The 17,637-nt window shown below is 38.6% G+C and overlaps 1 protein-coding gene across 7 annotated transcripts in view; it reads left to right on the top strand.

The window, feature by feature from the left end:
- Nucleotides 1-17,047, top strand: part of BICD2 (BICD cargo adaptor 2) — an 88,038-nt gene extending 70,991 nt beyond the window's left edge. Inside the window, exons 5-9 of one of the 7 annotated variants that reach the window (XM_048061403.2) lie at nt 84-1,103; nt 2,150-2,301; nt 11,513-11,678; nt 13,332-13,407; nt 14,927-17,047. In XM_048061403.2, the coding sequence (XP_047917360.2) occupies nt 84-1,103; nt 2,150-2,301; nt 11,513-11,678; nt 13,332-13,379 (1,386 nt within the window). In that variant the 3' untranslated portion in view covers nt 13,380-13,407; nt 14,927-17,047. Of the gene's footprint in view, nt 1-83; nt 1,104-2,149; nt 2,302-11,512 lie in introns of all 7 variants that reach the window. The other 6 variants (XM_013187715.3, XM_013187717.3, XM_013187714.3 and 3 more) reach the window with 6 other exon arrangements.
- The last annotated feature ends 590 nt before the right edge of the window (nt 17,048-17,637 follow it).

Raw genomic sequence — 17,637 nt, 5'->3', positions numbered from 1 at the left:
TTGGCTAAGCTTCTGTCTCTTACAGTAAAACCGCTTAGTAGAACAGTTTCCTTCATACAGATGCCTGTGTTCATGCCTTTCAGATGGAAAGAGAAAAGGTGAATTTGTTGACGACACTACAGGAGTCTCAGAAACAGCTGGAAAACACACGAGGGGCCCTCTCAGAGCAGCATGAGAAAGTTGGTAGGCTTACTGAAAACCTGAATGCAATGAAGAAGCTCCAGGTCAGCAAGGAACGTCAGTCTGCCCTTGACAACGAGAAGGACCGGGACAGCCACGAAGATGGAGATTATTATGAAGTTGACATCAATGGGCCAGAGATCCTGGAGTGCAAATACAAAGTGGCTGTGGCAGAGATTACTGACCTAAAAGAAGAACTTAAAAATCTTAAGACGAAATACAAAGAATGTGAGTCTAAGTATGAGGAAGACAAGAGCAGATACGAAACTGAGAGCCAAGCTCTCACTGAAAAGATCGCCTCATTAGAAAAATCCAGCAGGCATGATAGAGAACAAGTGGCCAGACTGGAGAAGGAGCTGAAGAAAGTCAGTGATGTTGCTGGAGAAACACAGGGCAGCCTCAGTGTGGCACAAGATGAGCTGGTCACCTTCAGTGAGGAACTGGCCAACTTATACCACCATGTCTGCATGTGCAACAACGAAACTCCAAACAGAGTGATGCTGGATTACTACAAGGAAGGTAAAGGAGGACGCAGTAGTCCAGAGACCAAGGGAAGGAGGTCTCCTATTCTTCTTTCAAAGGGGCTGTTAACTATTGAGCTTGGAAAGGCAGAGAACGGAAGCGGTGACAGCAGCCCATCTCCAGTGTCATCTCTGCCATCTCCTGTGTCAGATCCTCGGAAGGAACCAATGAACATTTACAACTTGATCGCAATAATCCGGGATCAGATCAAACACCTGCAAGCTGCTGTGGACAGAACAACTGAGTTGTCCAGGCAGCGAGTTGCCACTCAAGAACTTGGGCCAGTGGTGGACAAAGACAAGGAAGCTCTCATGGAAGAAATCCTGAAGCTGAAGTCCCTGCTGAGTACCAAGAGAGAACAGATAGCAACTCTGAGAACTGTGCTGAAGGCCAACAAACAGGTGAGCAGGTCTTTGCAGCTATCACATCTGTGTCTCAGGGTCATAATTAGGTTATTAAGCACAGAGGAACAGTATGTCTTTGAGGACATACTGCCATTTCTTAAACTCAGTGGAGCTCTTCTTCCTGATACCTGTAAGGTACAAGGCTGAGTAGAGGCAGGCTGTGTCATCACAGGCACAAAGTTGTGCTCCTGTGTAGCTGCGTGTTGGGGCTGTAACTGGCTTTTGGTTGTCACATACGCATGAAAGTTTTTATTTGAGATAAATTCAATCTATCTGAATTATATCAGATTATGTTTAATGTAAGAAACCTAAAGCAAGGAGGTAAATCTTATTTTCTACTTGAATGAATTCTTAAGTTCATATCCTCTTCTCTCTGAAACTGCTTATAAAATAAAGTTTTCCAAGATGAGGATGTGATATAAGAGCATGGACAAAATAAGAGGGTTGAAAGGTAAAATTAGTCTTTGGGGATTGGACCATGCCATTTGATACACATTAGCAGTGCAGCAGGTGAAAATAACTGACATTAAGACAACCTGACATGCTTCATTGTCTCCTCTAAAGTAATACAAGTTGTTTTTTTTTTTAAAGTATTGTATTTAAGAAATATATACCTACTTTCAGTTTTCTTTTTGCACTTGTATTTTAGCATAATGATGTACCATAATGTAAGATAGGCAAAATGCAAGTTAAGGGTTAATGTGTGTAAATAGACAGATAGTAAATACACTTTTTTTTGTGAAGTATGTAATGTCTGATTTTTACTAGCAGTTGGAGATAAGTGTCACTAAACGTATATTCTGTAACTTCCCAGACGCTGCTTCGTGGTTAATGGTAGTAGGAGCCCCAAATGTCCCATCTGTTTCCAGTGCTCGAAGATGAAATTTTATTTAACCTCTACTAGAGAAGTTGAACAGAAGTTTAACATTCCAGTACTAAGTAAACATTTCATTACGTGAATGGCCATTTGAAATCTCCTAGATAACAACTTTGTCAAACGTTTCATTAACCACTACATTTCTGTTCTTCTTGGTAAACAATAGACTGCAGAGGTGGCCCTTGCCAACTTAAAAAGCAAGTACGAAAACGAGAAAGCGATGGTTACGGAGACAATGATGAAGCTGCGAAATGAGCTGAAGGCTTTGAAAGAAGATGCTGCTACCTTTTCTTCCCTGAGGGCAATGTTTGCTACAAGGTAAAGAAAATCTGAACTCTGGAAGATACGTCATTCCTTGCTTGTGGGGGGAACAGCTGAACAGCAAGCAGCAAGGCTGCCCTGCCCGTGCAGTAAGGGGCAGGGTGGGGTGCTTCTTTCCGTGTTCATTGCTTACAGTGTTTGTCTACAATGTGTTCTTACAGATGAGGGAGGAAAATGGTAGGGCTATAGTATATTGCTACAAAACAGGAATTTAGTGTGGGGTTATTTATTTTATTTAATTTTATTAATGAACAATTAGCATTTCTGAACTTATGTTCTACATAGTAACTATACTGGGAAAAAATAAGGGACCAGGAGCAAAGGAGCTGAGATGGAATGAGTGGAGACTTGGTCTACTGAGCCTTTCATCTTGTGAGCACTTATATTCATGATCACTGCATGGCAGATACGCAGCTGGGTCTTGGATTTGCATCTAACCTGAGACAGCAGCTGTTGCAGGGAGCACGAAGAATTGCTTCTTGCTCTGTGCCCCATGTTTCAGAAGCTGCAACAACTCTCAAGACCACTGCTGCAGCTAGGGCACTGTCACCCCTTTCCTCCTTGATCTCCGGTCAGAGATGGTTAGTAGCCTGAATGTTGGCTGTGTACATTTCTCTGGAGTGGCTGTTTCATAGAAGTCCCCATTTCAGGTAAGGTTTGAAAGGAGTATTCCTATGTGCTTGGGTGAAGAGAACAACACAAACTGTTTTGGAGACAGGTTTAAGTGTGCTTCAAATATCAGCAGTATTAACTGCTCAATTTATTTCTTTGCCATCACAAACAACCTGCTAAAGGAGCGCCTCTGAACAGTCTGCCCCAGGTCTCATTCCTGCTCTGACCAAGAGGTTTGTATCAGCAGAGAGTAGTACCAAGCGATGGGGCTTTAGCCTACCATGCTTGTTTCAGTGTTATGTTCCAGTGTGGGATGAAGCAGACAGCTGCACACACCTGTCTTTTCCACAGGAAACCGACCATTTTGTAGGATGCAAGAGTTGTAGCAATACATGGGAGTTGAAGGCTGGGTGGGAGTAAAATAACTGACCTTATTTCCTTTTTAAACCAGGATAATCCTACTAATTTGACAATACTGCCAGCTATTTTCAATAAGTAATCAAAATACAGTAGGACCAGGGGCTGGAGACAAAGAAAGACTTGCAAAATACAGATTAATAGTTTCCAGCGTTAAGGTGCTATTGAGAGACTGTTGCAGCATTCTAGACAACACTGGAAGCCTAAAATTAAGCTGTCACATAAAAGAATAAATCAAGATATGCATAATGTACTAGAGAAGTATATTCAGTAGCTGTGCTGTTAAAGTCCCAATTTTCTTACTCAACACACCTCTCCCTGTTGTGTGTACAAATGGACCGAAAGCACTGGGGGCTGGAATAAAATCTGCCATGTAGAGCTGAAAATGAAATTTATCTGCTTAATTAGACTGTAATAGCTTTTACAGTCACTGTATTACAATCAAACGTTTTGGTGGCTTATTAGTAAACTCTTCACCAGAAAGAAAGATGCAATCACTTCTCCATTTGGAATGCAAAGAGAAGCTGAACACCTCTTTTGTTTTACTTTGTTGAATAGGTTTGCTCTTGCTAACCGGCAGCTTGGGTGCTGCAAAATGTAAATAAACAAGAAGGCCTGATGAATGTTCATTAGGGTGCAAGTGTTCATTAGGGTGCAGCGTTCAGCTTTATTACAAGTTGTCAAGTGGTACTTCTTTCTCTTTTGTGGATACCATCTGGGTCCCACACTTTACCAGCTGAAGGAGCTGTTTGAAAGAGTATTTCCCAAAATAATGTTTCTCAAAATTTATCATACGAAATACACTGCTGTGGTTACAGTTTTGGGGGATTCTCAATGTATTTACTTAGGAATTTAAAACAGAAAAACTTGTATTAATGGGGACATCGTATGTAAAAAAAAAAAAAAAAAAAAAGTTAATTTTCAAGTGCATTACTTTTCTTAACCTGATAAATGAGGGTTAAAAAATTGAAATGTTTTTTTATATGGAACTGTGTAAAGCCTTACTTAAATGTGAGGAGGGGACTTCAGGGTTTTAGTAGCAAATTAGAGATAACATAGTTAATCTTCCTCAAATATACCGTGAGAAGAAAGTGTGATTCCTTTCTTTGCTAGACAAAGAGCTTCTCCTGAATGTTTTGAATGAACTTGAAGTGAACATGTCCTGATTTGGGGTGGGAGTGAAGCAGTTTCCTTGTCTTGTGGACCAAGATAGGTTTCTGTGTTGCCTGTTAGCAATTTGTCATTCAAACTTCAAAGGGTAATAAAGCTCAGGTTTCTTAAAATTGGTTATGGGGGGAAAAACAGTGTATTTAAACAGATGAAAAAAATGCAGCATGGAATTTAAGCTTGAGGCTGGCTTAGCTCAACTTTTCAGCAAGGAAGGAGGGAGTGAGATGACAGCAGGTTTCTGGTAGTTGTTTGGTGAACACCTGAAAGTTTGCTATTTCCAGAACACACCGCAAGTGGAAATGAAGGACAGGTACACAGGTGATTCATCAACTATCAGTTCAGGTAAAAATCCTTAAAGGATGGCTAGATGAAGTGGTTCAATAAAGAGAAAGGGGCCAGTTTGACCATCGCTTCACAGCCAAGAAAAGAATGCACTAAGAAAAGTTAATCCTAGACTGTGTTTAAGCTGTCTTCTCTTCCAATTTTACATTTTAAAATGCAAAGTTTATTTTACTTTGTTGTGGTAGTCTTTTCCTTGAGTTTGATCTGCTAGAGTTTATTTATGTAAGCATACTTAAAAAAAAAAAGAAAACTCCACTAAATATAGAAAATGTCAAGAAACATAGACAATGAAAGTACAAAATGTTTTTCACCTTTCTTTTCTGTTATTCTTATGCTATTTTTCTCTGTTTTTTATATAGCCTGCAAGTTTCTCAACTCTTTAACTTGCATGTTAAGTACTACATGGACTTTTATGAGAAGGTAGCATCAGCGCTTCTCTTTAGAAGTACCTCGTGTGTGATAGGTTACAGCCAAAGTCTTGTAGTGGATGGAGTTCCTTGCTGGTTTATTTGCTTAGGGTCAGGCAAGGAAACCAAACAGTTATTCACATGGAGTTGCACTTGACCCAAAAAACCCTAACAGACTTGAACTGGCTCTGAGAAGTGACTTAGGATACATCTTCACGTCTGTGATTAAAGACATAGGATTATCGAGTTTGCTGTTACGTTTTTTTTCTGTTTCTTTTCCAGAGCCTGAGAACAAGCAAGGATATTAAGAAAACAGACATTTCTCATTCTTCTAAAATAAAGATAAAACAGTAATTAAGAAATCCAGCAGAAGCCAAAGGCTTTTGCAAGTAAAGAACAAATGTGCCTAGATGTAATTAATGGTTATCCCAATGTCCCCATGTTTCGTGAACAGTAAATAAAGAGAGACACAAACTCTGCAACAAGTCAGCGGAGGGGGTGGGACGAGTGGCAAATTTTAGAATGTACTGGATGTAATATTAGATTAAAATTACAGTGGTGATTATGATGAAGGAGCAGTAAATCCATGACTGTAAAAAAGATACTAGACTGTAGCTGTTGTTCATTAATGGAGAGAAAGTGTTTCAAATGAATATGTATGTCAGTTCAGTATCATATAAGCTCTGGCAGATTGGTTTTCCAAATTTCCAAGTATTTGGGAAAGTATTCTTGTGTCCTTGGACATTTAAAGGCCTACAGAATATAAAGGAGCTTAAATTCTGTCAGAGAACAGTGCAGTCCTCACAGGACTTAGAGAATTATGGCTAAAGGGTCTTCACACTGGACTATACACAGTAGAATTATTCAGCTTGTCTAAAAATATCCTGTAGGATAAATTCTCAGACACAGAAAATGTGACTTTGAAAATTTCCAGAATGGGATTCACAGACAGGAGTAACGGAGTGTGTCCTGTTCCTGCTGCTACCTCTGGAGGTGATGAGTGACACCTGGAGAGAGAATGGCTGCGCCACCAGCACCCCTGTGGAAGTATGGAGACATCAGGCAGGACAGAGGCATTCAGCGATGTTCCAGACGTGTTATAAGATGACATGAGTAATGTCTTGCACATAGTTGTGGCTGATGCCCTGCGCCTGTCAGTGTTCAAGAGGCATTTGGATAGCGCTCTTAGTAATATGCTTCAGTTTTCGGGTAGTCCTGAAGTGGTCAGGCAGTTGGATTTGATGATCTTTATATGAACTTTTTATTCAGAATCTTTCTATGAACTTTATATTTAGAACTATTCTGAATTCTAAAAATGCAAAATAGTCACGTTTGTAACACCAATGGGCCTGCTCTAGACTCTAAACGTGCCTAGCAATTAAAATGTCTAATGCAAGTAGTGCTGGATAGATGGACACCAACCCTTGGTGAAGGTGCTCCATGTGGATATCCCCTGCACCTGGTTTGCAGCGCTGAGTCCCCACTCCTGTCCCAGATACTCCTCAAAGCACCACTGACTCCTGTGTGTCTTGGTGCTTTGGAAGTCTGCTGATGCCTGCTGTTCAGGAGAGTAAAGCGCAGGAGATCTTCCTGTCATACAATAGCAGTGCTGTAGGAATATTCGGAGTAAAGACAATGCCAGCTTCTGTCATGTAGCTTGTCTGACATTTTGTTTTTAACCAAATTGTAAAGTGGGTTACTTTAAAATGCCTTGCATGAAAACCATCACAGCATCAGTTACTTGCAATCTGTAATTTTTTTAGGTAGCCGTGTAGTCTGTTCTTGAGAGTTTTTAGCAGTGGAAGCGCAGAACAGCTGCGGTGTCCAGCTCTGCAGGGCTGATCGCTCGCTCTGTGCAGGAGATGGTTCTTCCCACATGCTTCAAACTACGAAAGAGTATTATGGTTTGATCACTTCCTTTAATAGCTCTTACTAATGGACATTGATTACTCATGGCTGATTTTAAACATCGTAGAAAACTAAAGCTGGTTATAAACTATTTGCTGTTCTTAGTGCAGATGCCAAAGATTTATATAAATAAAGGCCATAGCATTTATTTGGTTCAAACATACAGCTCAGGTGAGTTTTTAATGCAGGGTACTGAGGAAGAAATTGCAAATGAACAGCTGGCTAAAGTTTCGGTAGATACACTTGTACTTGCTTAGCTGTGATCCCGAACTGTCTAACTCTGAGGTGTGCTTTCTTCTGCCTTCTTCAGGATTCGTCCTTTATTTTACTGGTGTCTGGGTCTGCACAGTGCCCAGCTGTGCAAACTAAGGCAGGAGATGGGCTGAGTGTGCTTCCCAAAAAGTCTTTTAGGTGCTGACCTGGCAGAGGGCTATGGTCCTGCAGTTGGATCTGTAGGAATTTTGGTGCAGCTGAATTTGGACCAGTGTGTGCGGCAAACTTACCTGCCTGGAACATGCTTTTTGAAGAAATAATAAAAATTAGCAAAGCATGCTAGGGTTAAGCTTTCTAATAATTCTACTTCGATGGCTTTTTTTTTTTTTTTTTTAGAAACAAATATATTTGTTTTTATGGATATGCAAAACTGTTGAGCTCAGGCAGACTGGGTGGGATAACAGCAAGGCTTGGTAGAAGGCATGGCTGTTTACTGCTGTCAGTGCGCAATGGCAGCCCTCTATTTTCTGTCTCTGTGTGGCTCATGGCTTATGCCATATCTATTTAAACCTCGGTCTTCCACTTACAAATCCAAATGGCAAATAGCTGGGCAGTAAATCTTTTCCTCCTCTTGTGTTCCTCCTTTGGCAATATAAAATGGTTGCTCGCTTTGTAGAGGACCTGGTTTTCCAGGTGGGGCAGAGGGGAAGGGAAGAAGGTGTTAAAATTCCGTCTTTAATATTACAGTTTCTAATATAAAGATTTGGTTTGAAAGCAGGTGGCTACTACCCCTTACAGTTAAGTCACTCATTGTTCATTTACATGTCATTTTAATTGCTTCTCTTCTTAATACATTTCCCAGATTTTAATGAAAACGAAAAATAGCGAGTTTAAATCCTCCGTGTTCTAATTTCTTATGTAGGTTGACAGTTTAATCTCTTGAGGGTAGAAGTTAAAGCAGTCGATGCTTTTGTCAAGAAGCCTCCTTCAGTCATGGCTCTGTCTTGTGTTCTTGCTTTCCTGGAAATTGTCTTACAGTTCTCATACTAATTGCAGAGGAGAGGAAAGTAGTATAATTATATCTAGGCGTGATTGGTTCCATCACTTACTTGCAGAAGAAATCTTGATTCAGTAGTGAATTTAGCTATCAAAGGTACCAAATTTAGTACGTGCTAAAGTTTAAATAAAATAATCTGTAGAAATAAGGCACAACTGGCACTTGTCAGAAGGAGTGGTATGCAGCTTTTGAAAATGAGACAACTCAAATTTTCAATGATAATTTGGCTTCAGATAGTTTTGGGGGATTTAGTTTTTATTTCTCATCATAATATCTAACATCCAGAATATTTATTTCCTCTGTGTAGATGTTTGTTTTAGTTGGCGTTGTTTTTAAAAATCTAGTTGATGTTTCCTTCAGCTCTTTGTCTGTTGCTGTTAATTACCTGTACTAAGGAAATTGGCAACATCAAAGCATTCTGTTCAATATCCACTTAAAAATGTGAACGTGTAAATGCACGACAGGCATGTGCTAATTTCATATTCTTCTTTAAAGCATGAAAGCTCAATTATTTTTTTCAAAGGTGTTTTTAAAACAAAGACACTTTGTGTTCTGACCTTCTAATTATTTTACATTGAGTATGCAGCTGGGAAGTAGCTCAGCGCATGAGCAAATGAGATCATGAAAAGGAACAAAAATGTTGCTACACATACCATGTAGCACATTGTGCTGCTGTGGCTTCTGCTGCTAGCTTTGCATTAAGCTAAAGCAGTGTTAAAGCCATGTCGTGTTATGGTGCTTAGGGAGGCCAACTTTTGGGTTGAGAAAATTAAACTGGGCGTCAGTGAACAACGGGAGGGAGGAAAGTAGGGCACATCCCACTTCACCTGGGCACACAGTGTCTGCATCCACTTCAGCAAATGTTTCAATCTTCGCCAGTTTTGTTAAGGGAACTATTGCTGTGTTTTGCGTTGTGTGTGGTCCCTCTGACCATGGGCAGCCACACCTGCACGAGGATAACATTTGGTGTTGAGGCTGTATCGTTTAATTTGACTTAAAAGATCAGGAAAACAGGTTCAGGGTGCATGACAGCCTGCAGTCATGGTAGTTAGCATTCCTGCCTCTCCCAAATCCCCTCACATGTACAGAAGAGATTCAGGTACAGTAACAATTGCAGCTGCATGCATGCTACTGATAACACTTCATTTTTGCTGGATAGGAAGGAAAAACTCCCTTCACAGAGTTGTATGGAAAAAGTGAATTCAGGTATTCAAAATACTGAATGCTTCATTTTCTAACGACAGTCTGTTGATGTTATAAACCTTTGTTCTACAGAAAGCTTGATGAGGTAACGACTGCTACAGTCATTTGAATTTGGAGTCAAATTCGTGGTTTTATTTATAGCTGAGCTCACGTGCAGACTACTGCCTTCTAGGCTCTGACGAGCGTTTGTCCCTGCTATCCGGTTTGGCACAATTGACTGATCAGGAGACGTTCGGGTAATACCAGAAATGGTTAGAGAAGAGGATTAAGGGACATTCACAAGACCATGTGGCAAGTCCCTACTCTGCTTTACTGCAACTGTTTTATTTTCCACCATATTTTTTTTTTCTCAATGCAGCATTGGGGGTGAAGAAATGTGCCACTCGTGCCTTGCTGGCTTTGATAGCACTTCTCTGGTGGAAGTCAGAGGAGCAGAAACCACCTTCCATAGGAGGGGAGAAAGGATTGTTATGCCTGCAAAAATTATTTTCCTCTTCTCAGACCTCCTAGGGCTGTGCCAATCTGTCTTCCTTTCTGCTTCCACTCACTGAGGTGTACGGATTGGTTTTGCCTCATAAAGTCCGTCTAACTATGCAGAGAAAATAGCAAGTGATAGGATTCAGGGGTGGTGGTGTGAATTTGTATTGCAAGATAAAGTTCTGTTCTTTTCCTTTCCCTTGTTCTCTTCCCAAGCAAATAGAGTTGGGGATATAGCCCTAATTCTGCTATTTGAAGTCAGGGAGAACAGAATAGGGGACATCATTGTATAAGCGCAGCTGATGAACCTGCATGCCAGCGTGGTTTTCTTCAGTGTGTTCTTTTTTTTCTGGTCATCTTTATATTACTTAACAATGGTAAATGTCCCTTAAACTCAGGGGCTTTTCCATTATTTCATTAGAAGGAACTTCTCTGCAGATATTTTGGCTTTTATGAAGAAGTTGTGTTTTACGGATGTGGCCATTGTAAATTCCAGCTGGTACCTATGGGTAGAAAGATGAATATTCATATTTGTAACCGGTCTCCTATGTGCGATAAATATGCATCTGTGTGTAAAGACATGCATTCTTTAAATTGTTCACGATGCACTGTGCAAGTTAAGTAGCTTCCAAGCTCAATGACAATGACTGTAGATGAAACAACTTGCAGGCGTACATTTGGCTTCCCTGCAGGGTTTCTAGTAACACCCAGTTCCTTTGTTTAATTATGTCAAAACTGATTTTGATGTTGAAAACTACTATGAAAGCCACTTGCTGTAGAGAAAGCAGTAATAAAGCACTATTTTTTTCATCAGGAATCAGAGTAGATTCAAGTACAATTATAACAATGCTGTTCAGTCTACACTGGAAATTTGTTATTGGACTCCCTGCGTAACGTAACAACCTATGAAATTCAGGTACTCTTCACTTGGTATGAATCGCCATCTCAGTAATGGCCATTTTACAGCACTCCGACCCGACTGTTCCCCTCTCTGACTCTTTGCAGCCTCAAGCTTAGAGCTGCTGCAGGCTCTGCATAATTTGAGACAGAAGTAATTTGACTTCATTGTCTATTCTCTGCATCAGGAAGGTTAGCTGTAGGACATCTTACTCATCTTTAGACAGGAGTAGTTTATACCAGATTCCATACTTTCATTATCCAGGGATGCTATTAATTGTAAGTGCTGAGTGTGGGACTGTAAGGTCCCCACAGAGTAATTGTGACTTTGTACAGGTTGGCTGAAGTTCCTGTATATCCTCTATGTTATTCATACACACTGAATAACAGAGTGTATGCAAACAACTGCAAAATTTTCGGACTTTACTAATACCTGCCGGACACAAGGGATTCATGTTTTATAGATGGAAACAGGATTGCTAAAAATTGATATATTTTGTTGCAGATGTGACGAATATGTCACACAGCTGGATGAAATGCAGCGTCAGCTTGCAGCAGCTGAAGATGAGAAGAAGACTCTGAACTCCTTGCTTCGGATGGCTATCCAGCAGAAACTGGCACTGACCCAGCGTCTGGAGCATTTGGAGCTAGACCACGAGCAGTCCAAAAGGGTGCGCACAAAATCTGCTTCCAAAGCCAAGAGCAGTAACCCTAGTGTAAGTCATATTCGGTCCTGTGGAGACAGGTCTGAAGGATCTGTCCTGAATAACCAGGTGTTTTGTAGTGAAAAATATAAAATCTATTGTGACTAGAAGAGGTGTGTAGAAAAATCATATTATGCATCTTATTTTATGCTGTAACTGTCAGCGTAAATCCCCACCATCTAATGTCGCAGTGAGTTGGCTTGTACTAGTAAGTTGTTAAACCAGGTAATACAAATTGTATTATGGTGGTCTTAACTGTAATTCATAAGTACGGGGATGGTATTAACAAGTTAATAGTGGAAAGGAATTAGCTTTTTCCACAATTAACATGTATGAGTTTTGCTGTTTATGGTAAGTGTTAAGAGTACACCTGATATACTCTGGTTACTAATTGTAGTTTGTGTAGCACAAATGTGAACCTTTCTCCAGGGTTGCAGCAGACTTCAATAAATGCTTTCACAGACAGAAGCAAACAGAAAACTTCCCTTGCTAGTGTGGCTTAAGTAGTGGTGAAAAGCACATGTGGTAAAAAGCAAGTGTAAAGATTAGAAGTATGTCTTGAAAATTCAGAACATTTTGAAACTGGAACCAAAATTAATTTGCCTGTTATGGCAGATACTAAGAACTTGCTGTCATATCACCACTTACCAACATACTAAAGCTTTTACAGGCCATAAAAGCTGGAAAAAATATGGTAGGTTACGTTATTTACACACTGCTTCCCTCGCTTCAGAGGGTTAACCAGAAGAAACTGGCACATTTATATTAAAAATATGCAATATTTACCCCTATCTGGTATAAAACGTAAATTTTGAGAATTGGGAGCCTACCTGGTAGACAGTTCTACTTGAAGAAGTTATGCTGTGGAAAAACATAATGTTTTGAAAGGATCTTTGTGGTGTCCTGTTGCTCCTTGCAGCATAACACTTCGGAAAGAATCTGTTTTATATATTACTGTAGCCACACAACTTATCTGTGTAGAATTAATGTGACTATGGTCTAGTATTATCAGTCACAAAACAAATTTTCTCAGCTTTCAGTATCAATCTAAACAGGGTAGTATTTCAGAGCTCTGATCATTTTTTTAAATACACAGAAGATACTGCATTCATTATGCAAGAACACGTTTCACAGGGCTCTACATTATAGGCACAGGAAATTGAGCAGATCATCCACTAATTAATATTTATGAAGTAGCTTAGTATGCATAATATTCTTTAAGGCAAACAAACCTTTGTCTGCTATTGAACTTTTAAGAGGCCTTTTTAGCCACTTAATTTCAATATGTTTGAAAATATAAAAGTGTACTTCGTAATTGGTGCCTATATAAGAGCAAAAAGATTGAAAAAGTTGTTTCTAAAATTGTGGAAAATTTGTGGAGCACAACAAGGCACACTTTTTTTTTTTCCATGTAAAACAGTTTTAAAGTGCCTAGCCTCAAACTTTATTTTAATGTAAAGCCCTGTTCATTTTGTACTCTTTCAGATAATTTTGTATGCCTATAGTATTACTTAAAAGCAATGCGAGACTGCACAGTTGTCTGCTTGATAGTGATGTTTTATAAAGCCGTTCTAATATTCCTGGTGTGGTACTGCCTCATCTCACTACCATTTCTTATAGATGATCAGCAGCTTGCTTCCTGTGCATTGCCTCTCTGCCTATAAGTAGTCAGGAGATATCACAATACTAATATAAGGTAATAAGGAGCACAGCTTGTTTTCCCAGAGAGGGGAAACCACTCGGGATTTTAGCTTCCCAGATATTGGAAGTGGGGGAAGGAAAAAAAGACTTAGGAAATCCTACAATGAGACTTCAAATGGAATTGTGGAAACCTTGCTACAAAGCTGAGAAACATGAGGATGCCTCAGTCAAATGCCAGAATTGCATTTGACGATATTGAGAGGGGGGAAAAAACCCAAGTGATTTAAGTCTAGTATGTTGCTCAAACAACACTGCTTGAAGTTTAAATAAATAGTAATTCTGGCCTTAGAAAATAGGCTCTGTGCATCTGTTATTACTTTTTAAGAAAACATTGAATTCTCCTGAATTTGAGCTTTAATATTGCTAAGTAGCAGGTTTGATATTTTTAGAAGCAAGACATCTTTTAACAATTTTCAATCCTGCTTTCTCTTTTTTGCTGCACAATCTTCCAAAAGGCCTTTATTCTTCTCATTCCTGCATTAAGTGTAATTTAAAAATACTTTGTAAGAGCAGGCATTTGAGTGCTAACTTTCCTTGCTCCAGTAGAAACAGTTACAATTTTGCTTCCACTATGATAGGGAGCTTTAATGCATTTTTACCGCATCTGTGTCTCTGGCAGTATTTTCACTAAATACTAATGGAAAAAAAAGTAAATTTGAGAAACTAATTGAATGCATTGTTAGGCTTTTTCAAATTAACTGGACCTTTATAGAAAGATTTCAGTGTTATCAAGGCAGTGACTATTACTATTGGTCTTGGCTCACACTTTTCAGTTCCAAGAATGAACAATTTTGCTATTAGCACAATGGTCTTAGTAATCATTTCTACCTTCATTCATTTCTGTGGATCTATAAATTAAAAATGAAAGACAACCCTTACTGCTGATTGTTAAGGTTATGGTTAAACTTTTAGCACCTGTTATGAAAAAGAAATGAGCCATGGTAGTAAGGTGACTTGATCCTGCTGTTTGTATTTTTAGATGATGATTATATTTAAGATTGAGGCTTGTAATTATTGATTAACAATTTCTTAAAACATTTGCTGTAAGTCTTTCATATCACTTTCAATGGGTTGGGCTAAAGCATGGAAAATTTCTTAAGCCGTCACCTACCTCTGCAAGCAGGCTGTTCTGAATGATACTGCTCTTTGCATTGGCCTGCATGATACACGGACCTGCATGTTTCTGGACAACCTAAAGCTTCACTGAAAATGTTTCTTGCACATTCATTGCTATTAACTTGTGCTTGAACAGCATAGCTTTTATTCAGTACTTGTAAGAAACTTTCTTTCTGCAAAGCTATTGCTTCCAGGCTAAACTCATAAAACGTTGTTTCATCAGCTTGGAAAGCATCTTTGAGCTAAATTTGCTGCTTCAACCCTAGTAAGCTAACAGATACCCTCAACCAACTAACCCGCTATGGAGCTTTTGCAGCACGTTGTATTAAGTTGTCAGTTCTTTGAGAAATAAACACTGATTTTTTTTTCTAATGCTTTGTTTTTCTTCCATTTTTCAGCTGTAGAATAGTCCATGGAGAAGGCCTTTCCAACAGTGCAACAGCATTTCTTAGCCTCTTCCATTATGGTTAAAAGTGGTAGCCCATTGCACAAAGAATGCAAACCACTGACCTGATCCTAACTTTTGAGAACACCTTTTCCTATATACTACCTGAAACTTTCCTTTTATATCTCGAGCTATAAAACAAACAAGCTTTACCTATAAGTGCTGCTGCAGTAAGAAAACTTACAAGTGCTGAAGAAACCTACTTCAAATGTAACGATCACCATATTAGTTTATGATCTACTAGAAATGTTCCAATGGGGGGAATTTCTTATTTCATTGCAGATGCTCATTTTTTATCTGATTCTTAAACCTGTGCACTTTTGATATTTTGATATTTTTCTTTAGCTTCTTTAATTCCTTATGTAGAAGAGTTTATATAAATGCAGTGGTTTGTGCTTATAGTTTCTCTCCAACTTCAGCTTGTGACTGTTGATTTCTACATCAGCATGTGGCAGAGATTTTTTTTTTGGCTCTAGATGTGTTTAGAAAAGAGTTTCAAAAAAAAAAAACAGGAGCTCTGCTAAACTATGTGTGTGCTGTGCTTCAGCAGCTTTTTTATTATGAAATGTTAAGCTTTATATGTTTAAATTACTGATTTTTTTTTTTGACTGCCATGTTCATTAAGAAATCCAGGGTATTCAAATTCTGGGGTTTTTTTCATATTGTATTATTATTCTTAGGAATAGTTCAATGTAACAAGAAGAAAACTTGACTTTGCTCTGGTTAAAACAGTAATAGGCACTTGAAAAATATTAAATAAGTAGTATTACCTATAAATTCCAGAATTCCTGGGTTTTAGGAAGTTGAAGTATTATTGATTAACAGAATTTTATACAACTGTACCAGTTAAATTCCAAATTGGAATTGTTTTGTTACTTTTTCATTTTTATTGTGCCAAATTATGGTACATTTAGAAAGAAAAATTCTAAAGTTGTCAATGATAGGGTGTTACATATCAGCGCCTTTCTGTCATTAATTATTGCCAGTAGTGCCTTTAATCATTTTAAGGGAGAATCTTAGAATAGCTAGGTCTACACACGAAGAAATGGAATGGCTGTTTTGGAATTTAGTCAAGATGTGGAGCAATAAGTGCAAAGTGAACTCCCCCTTCGCACATTTTTAATGGGTAGTCTTACTATAATAGAGATTATGTATTCAAGGAATTGTAAAAAATTCTGTTAGTCAATGATATTTCATCATGCAAATCCTTGCAAATTCAGGGGAATAGAGGGGGGAAAAATAAACAAACCTGAATACACTTTGGGAACCAAATGGACTTATGTTGAACAGATGAGCAAGATGTATTAACACATTTGTGGTAACAGTACAGAGAGTGTATTGGGAATATTGATGTTATGTTAGCTTTGTATGGTGGTGGATGCAGTTAACCATAGTATTGTTTGCAAATGTGAACAACAAAACATTAATATCTTCTCTTGCATGTTATATCTAATCATTGTAATTTCAGGAAACAGAAACCGAAGTGCATCAACAAGCTGTACCTACCTCTCCGGTGCTGTTTGTTGAGGCTCACATGAATGATTAAATTGGTACTTGCTGGGGGGGAGCCTTCCCACTCCTCAAAAAAAGTACAAATTGAAATAATATTGACAGTGGGAAAAGATTTCTGTTTGCTGGAAAAAAACACAAACATTATTATTCCTAGATGTGGGGACTTAATATTTCCATCTTCTGTTACAGTATTGATTCATAAGAAATATTGTTGCATTTAAAATTACTACATTTGTATGTGGGTATTTATTTGAAATGATGTCGAAGTACTGTATTATGTTCTATGTGCATTACCTTTTAGTGGTGGATTGGTCTCCATTTAATGTCCTATGCATGTATTCTTGCCAAGTAACCTTTACACAGATATGGAAAAAAAAATGTTAAAGAGAAAAATGTGGAAACTGATTCTTAAAAGTATAACTGTGTGTTAATTGGATAACGTTAGGAGACATAGAGGGCAAAATGTTACTTCCAAATTAATACAAAAAGTGTTTAATGTAGGAAAGCAATCTGCCTGCGTAAAGGTAGTCACATTGGCAGTATCAATAAAAGAGAAAAGGAATCATGTTTTCTGCTTGTGTTTTTTTTGTTTCATTTTAGTTTTGTTTTAGAAAGCACCATATTAATTGGTCAGTCTTCCTAATCTGTTTTCAGTGTGGGGATGAATAAATACTTTTACCTGAGAGAAACTGGAAACTTAAAACTGTTTGCTGCAGAACTAGAAAATTAGTTCTTTATGCTCATATTTGCGTAGCATCATCCTCTGTGCTTCTTTGTGAGTCTTTCCTGGATTGGTTTTGGCCTGGATCAGACCAGTTTAATCTGTTTCACTGAATGGCCATGCAAACACTTGTACGAGTACAGGAAGGGGTCACACATTATTTGTCACCAGTGTGGTGATGGTAAGACTAATGCTTTTGGTAGTAGTGGTGACACATGTTCCTGAAATGACATATTAATTGCTCATATGTTCTTCAAAACATGGTGAGAAAACGTTTAGCCACTAGAATTAACAAACAACCCCCCTTTGTTTTAAGTCTGAGGGGTGAGGCTAAAGTTTGCCATATTTATGGAAGGATATTCCTGGATCAATTAATTGATACTGACCTGCAGGCATATTAAATATGATTTTATGCTACTGTGTAAATCTCA

This window comes from Anser cygnoides, chromosome 10, assembly GCF_040182565.1.
Source record: "Anser cygnoides isolate HZ-2024a breed goose chromosome 10, Taihu_goose_T2T_genome, whole genome shotgun sequence".
Lineage (NCBI taxonomy): Eukaryota > Metazoa > Chordata > Aves > Anseriformes > Anatidae > Anser > Anser cygnoides.
This window is presented reverse-complemented; position numbering and strand designations above follow the sequence as displayed.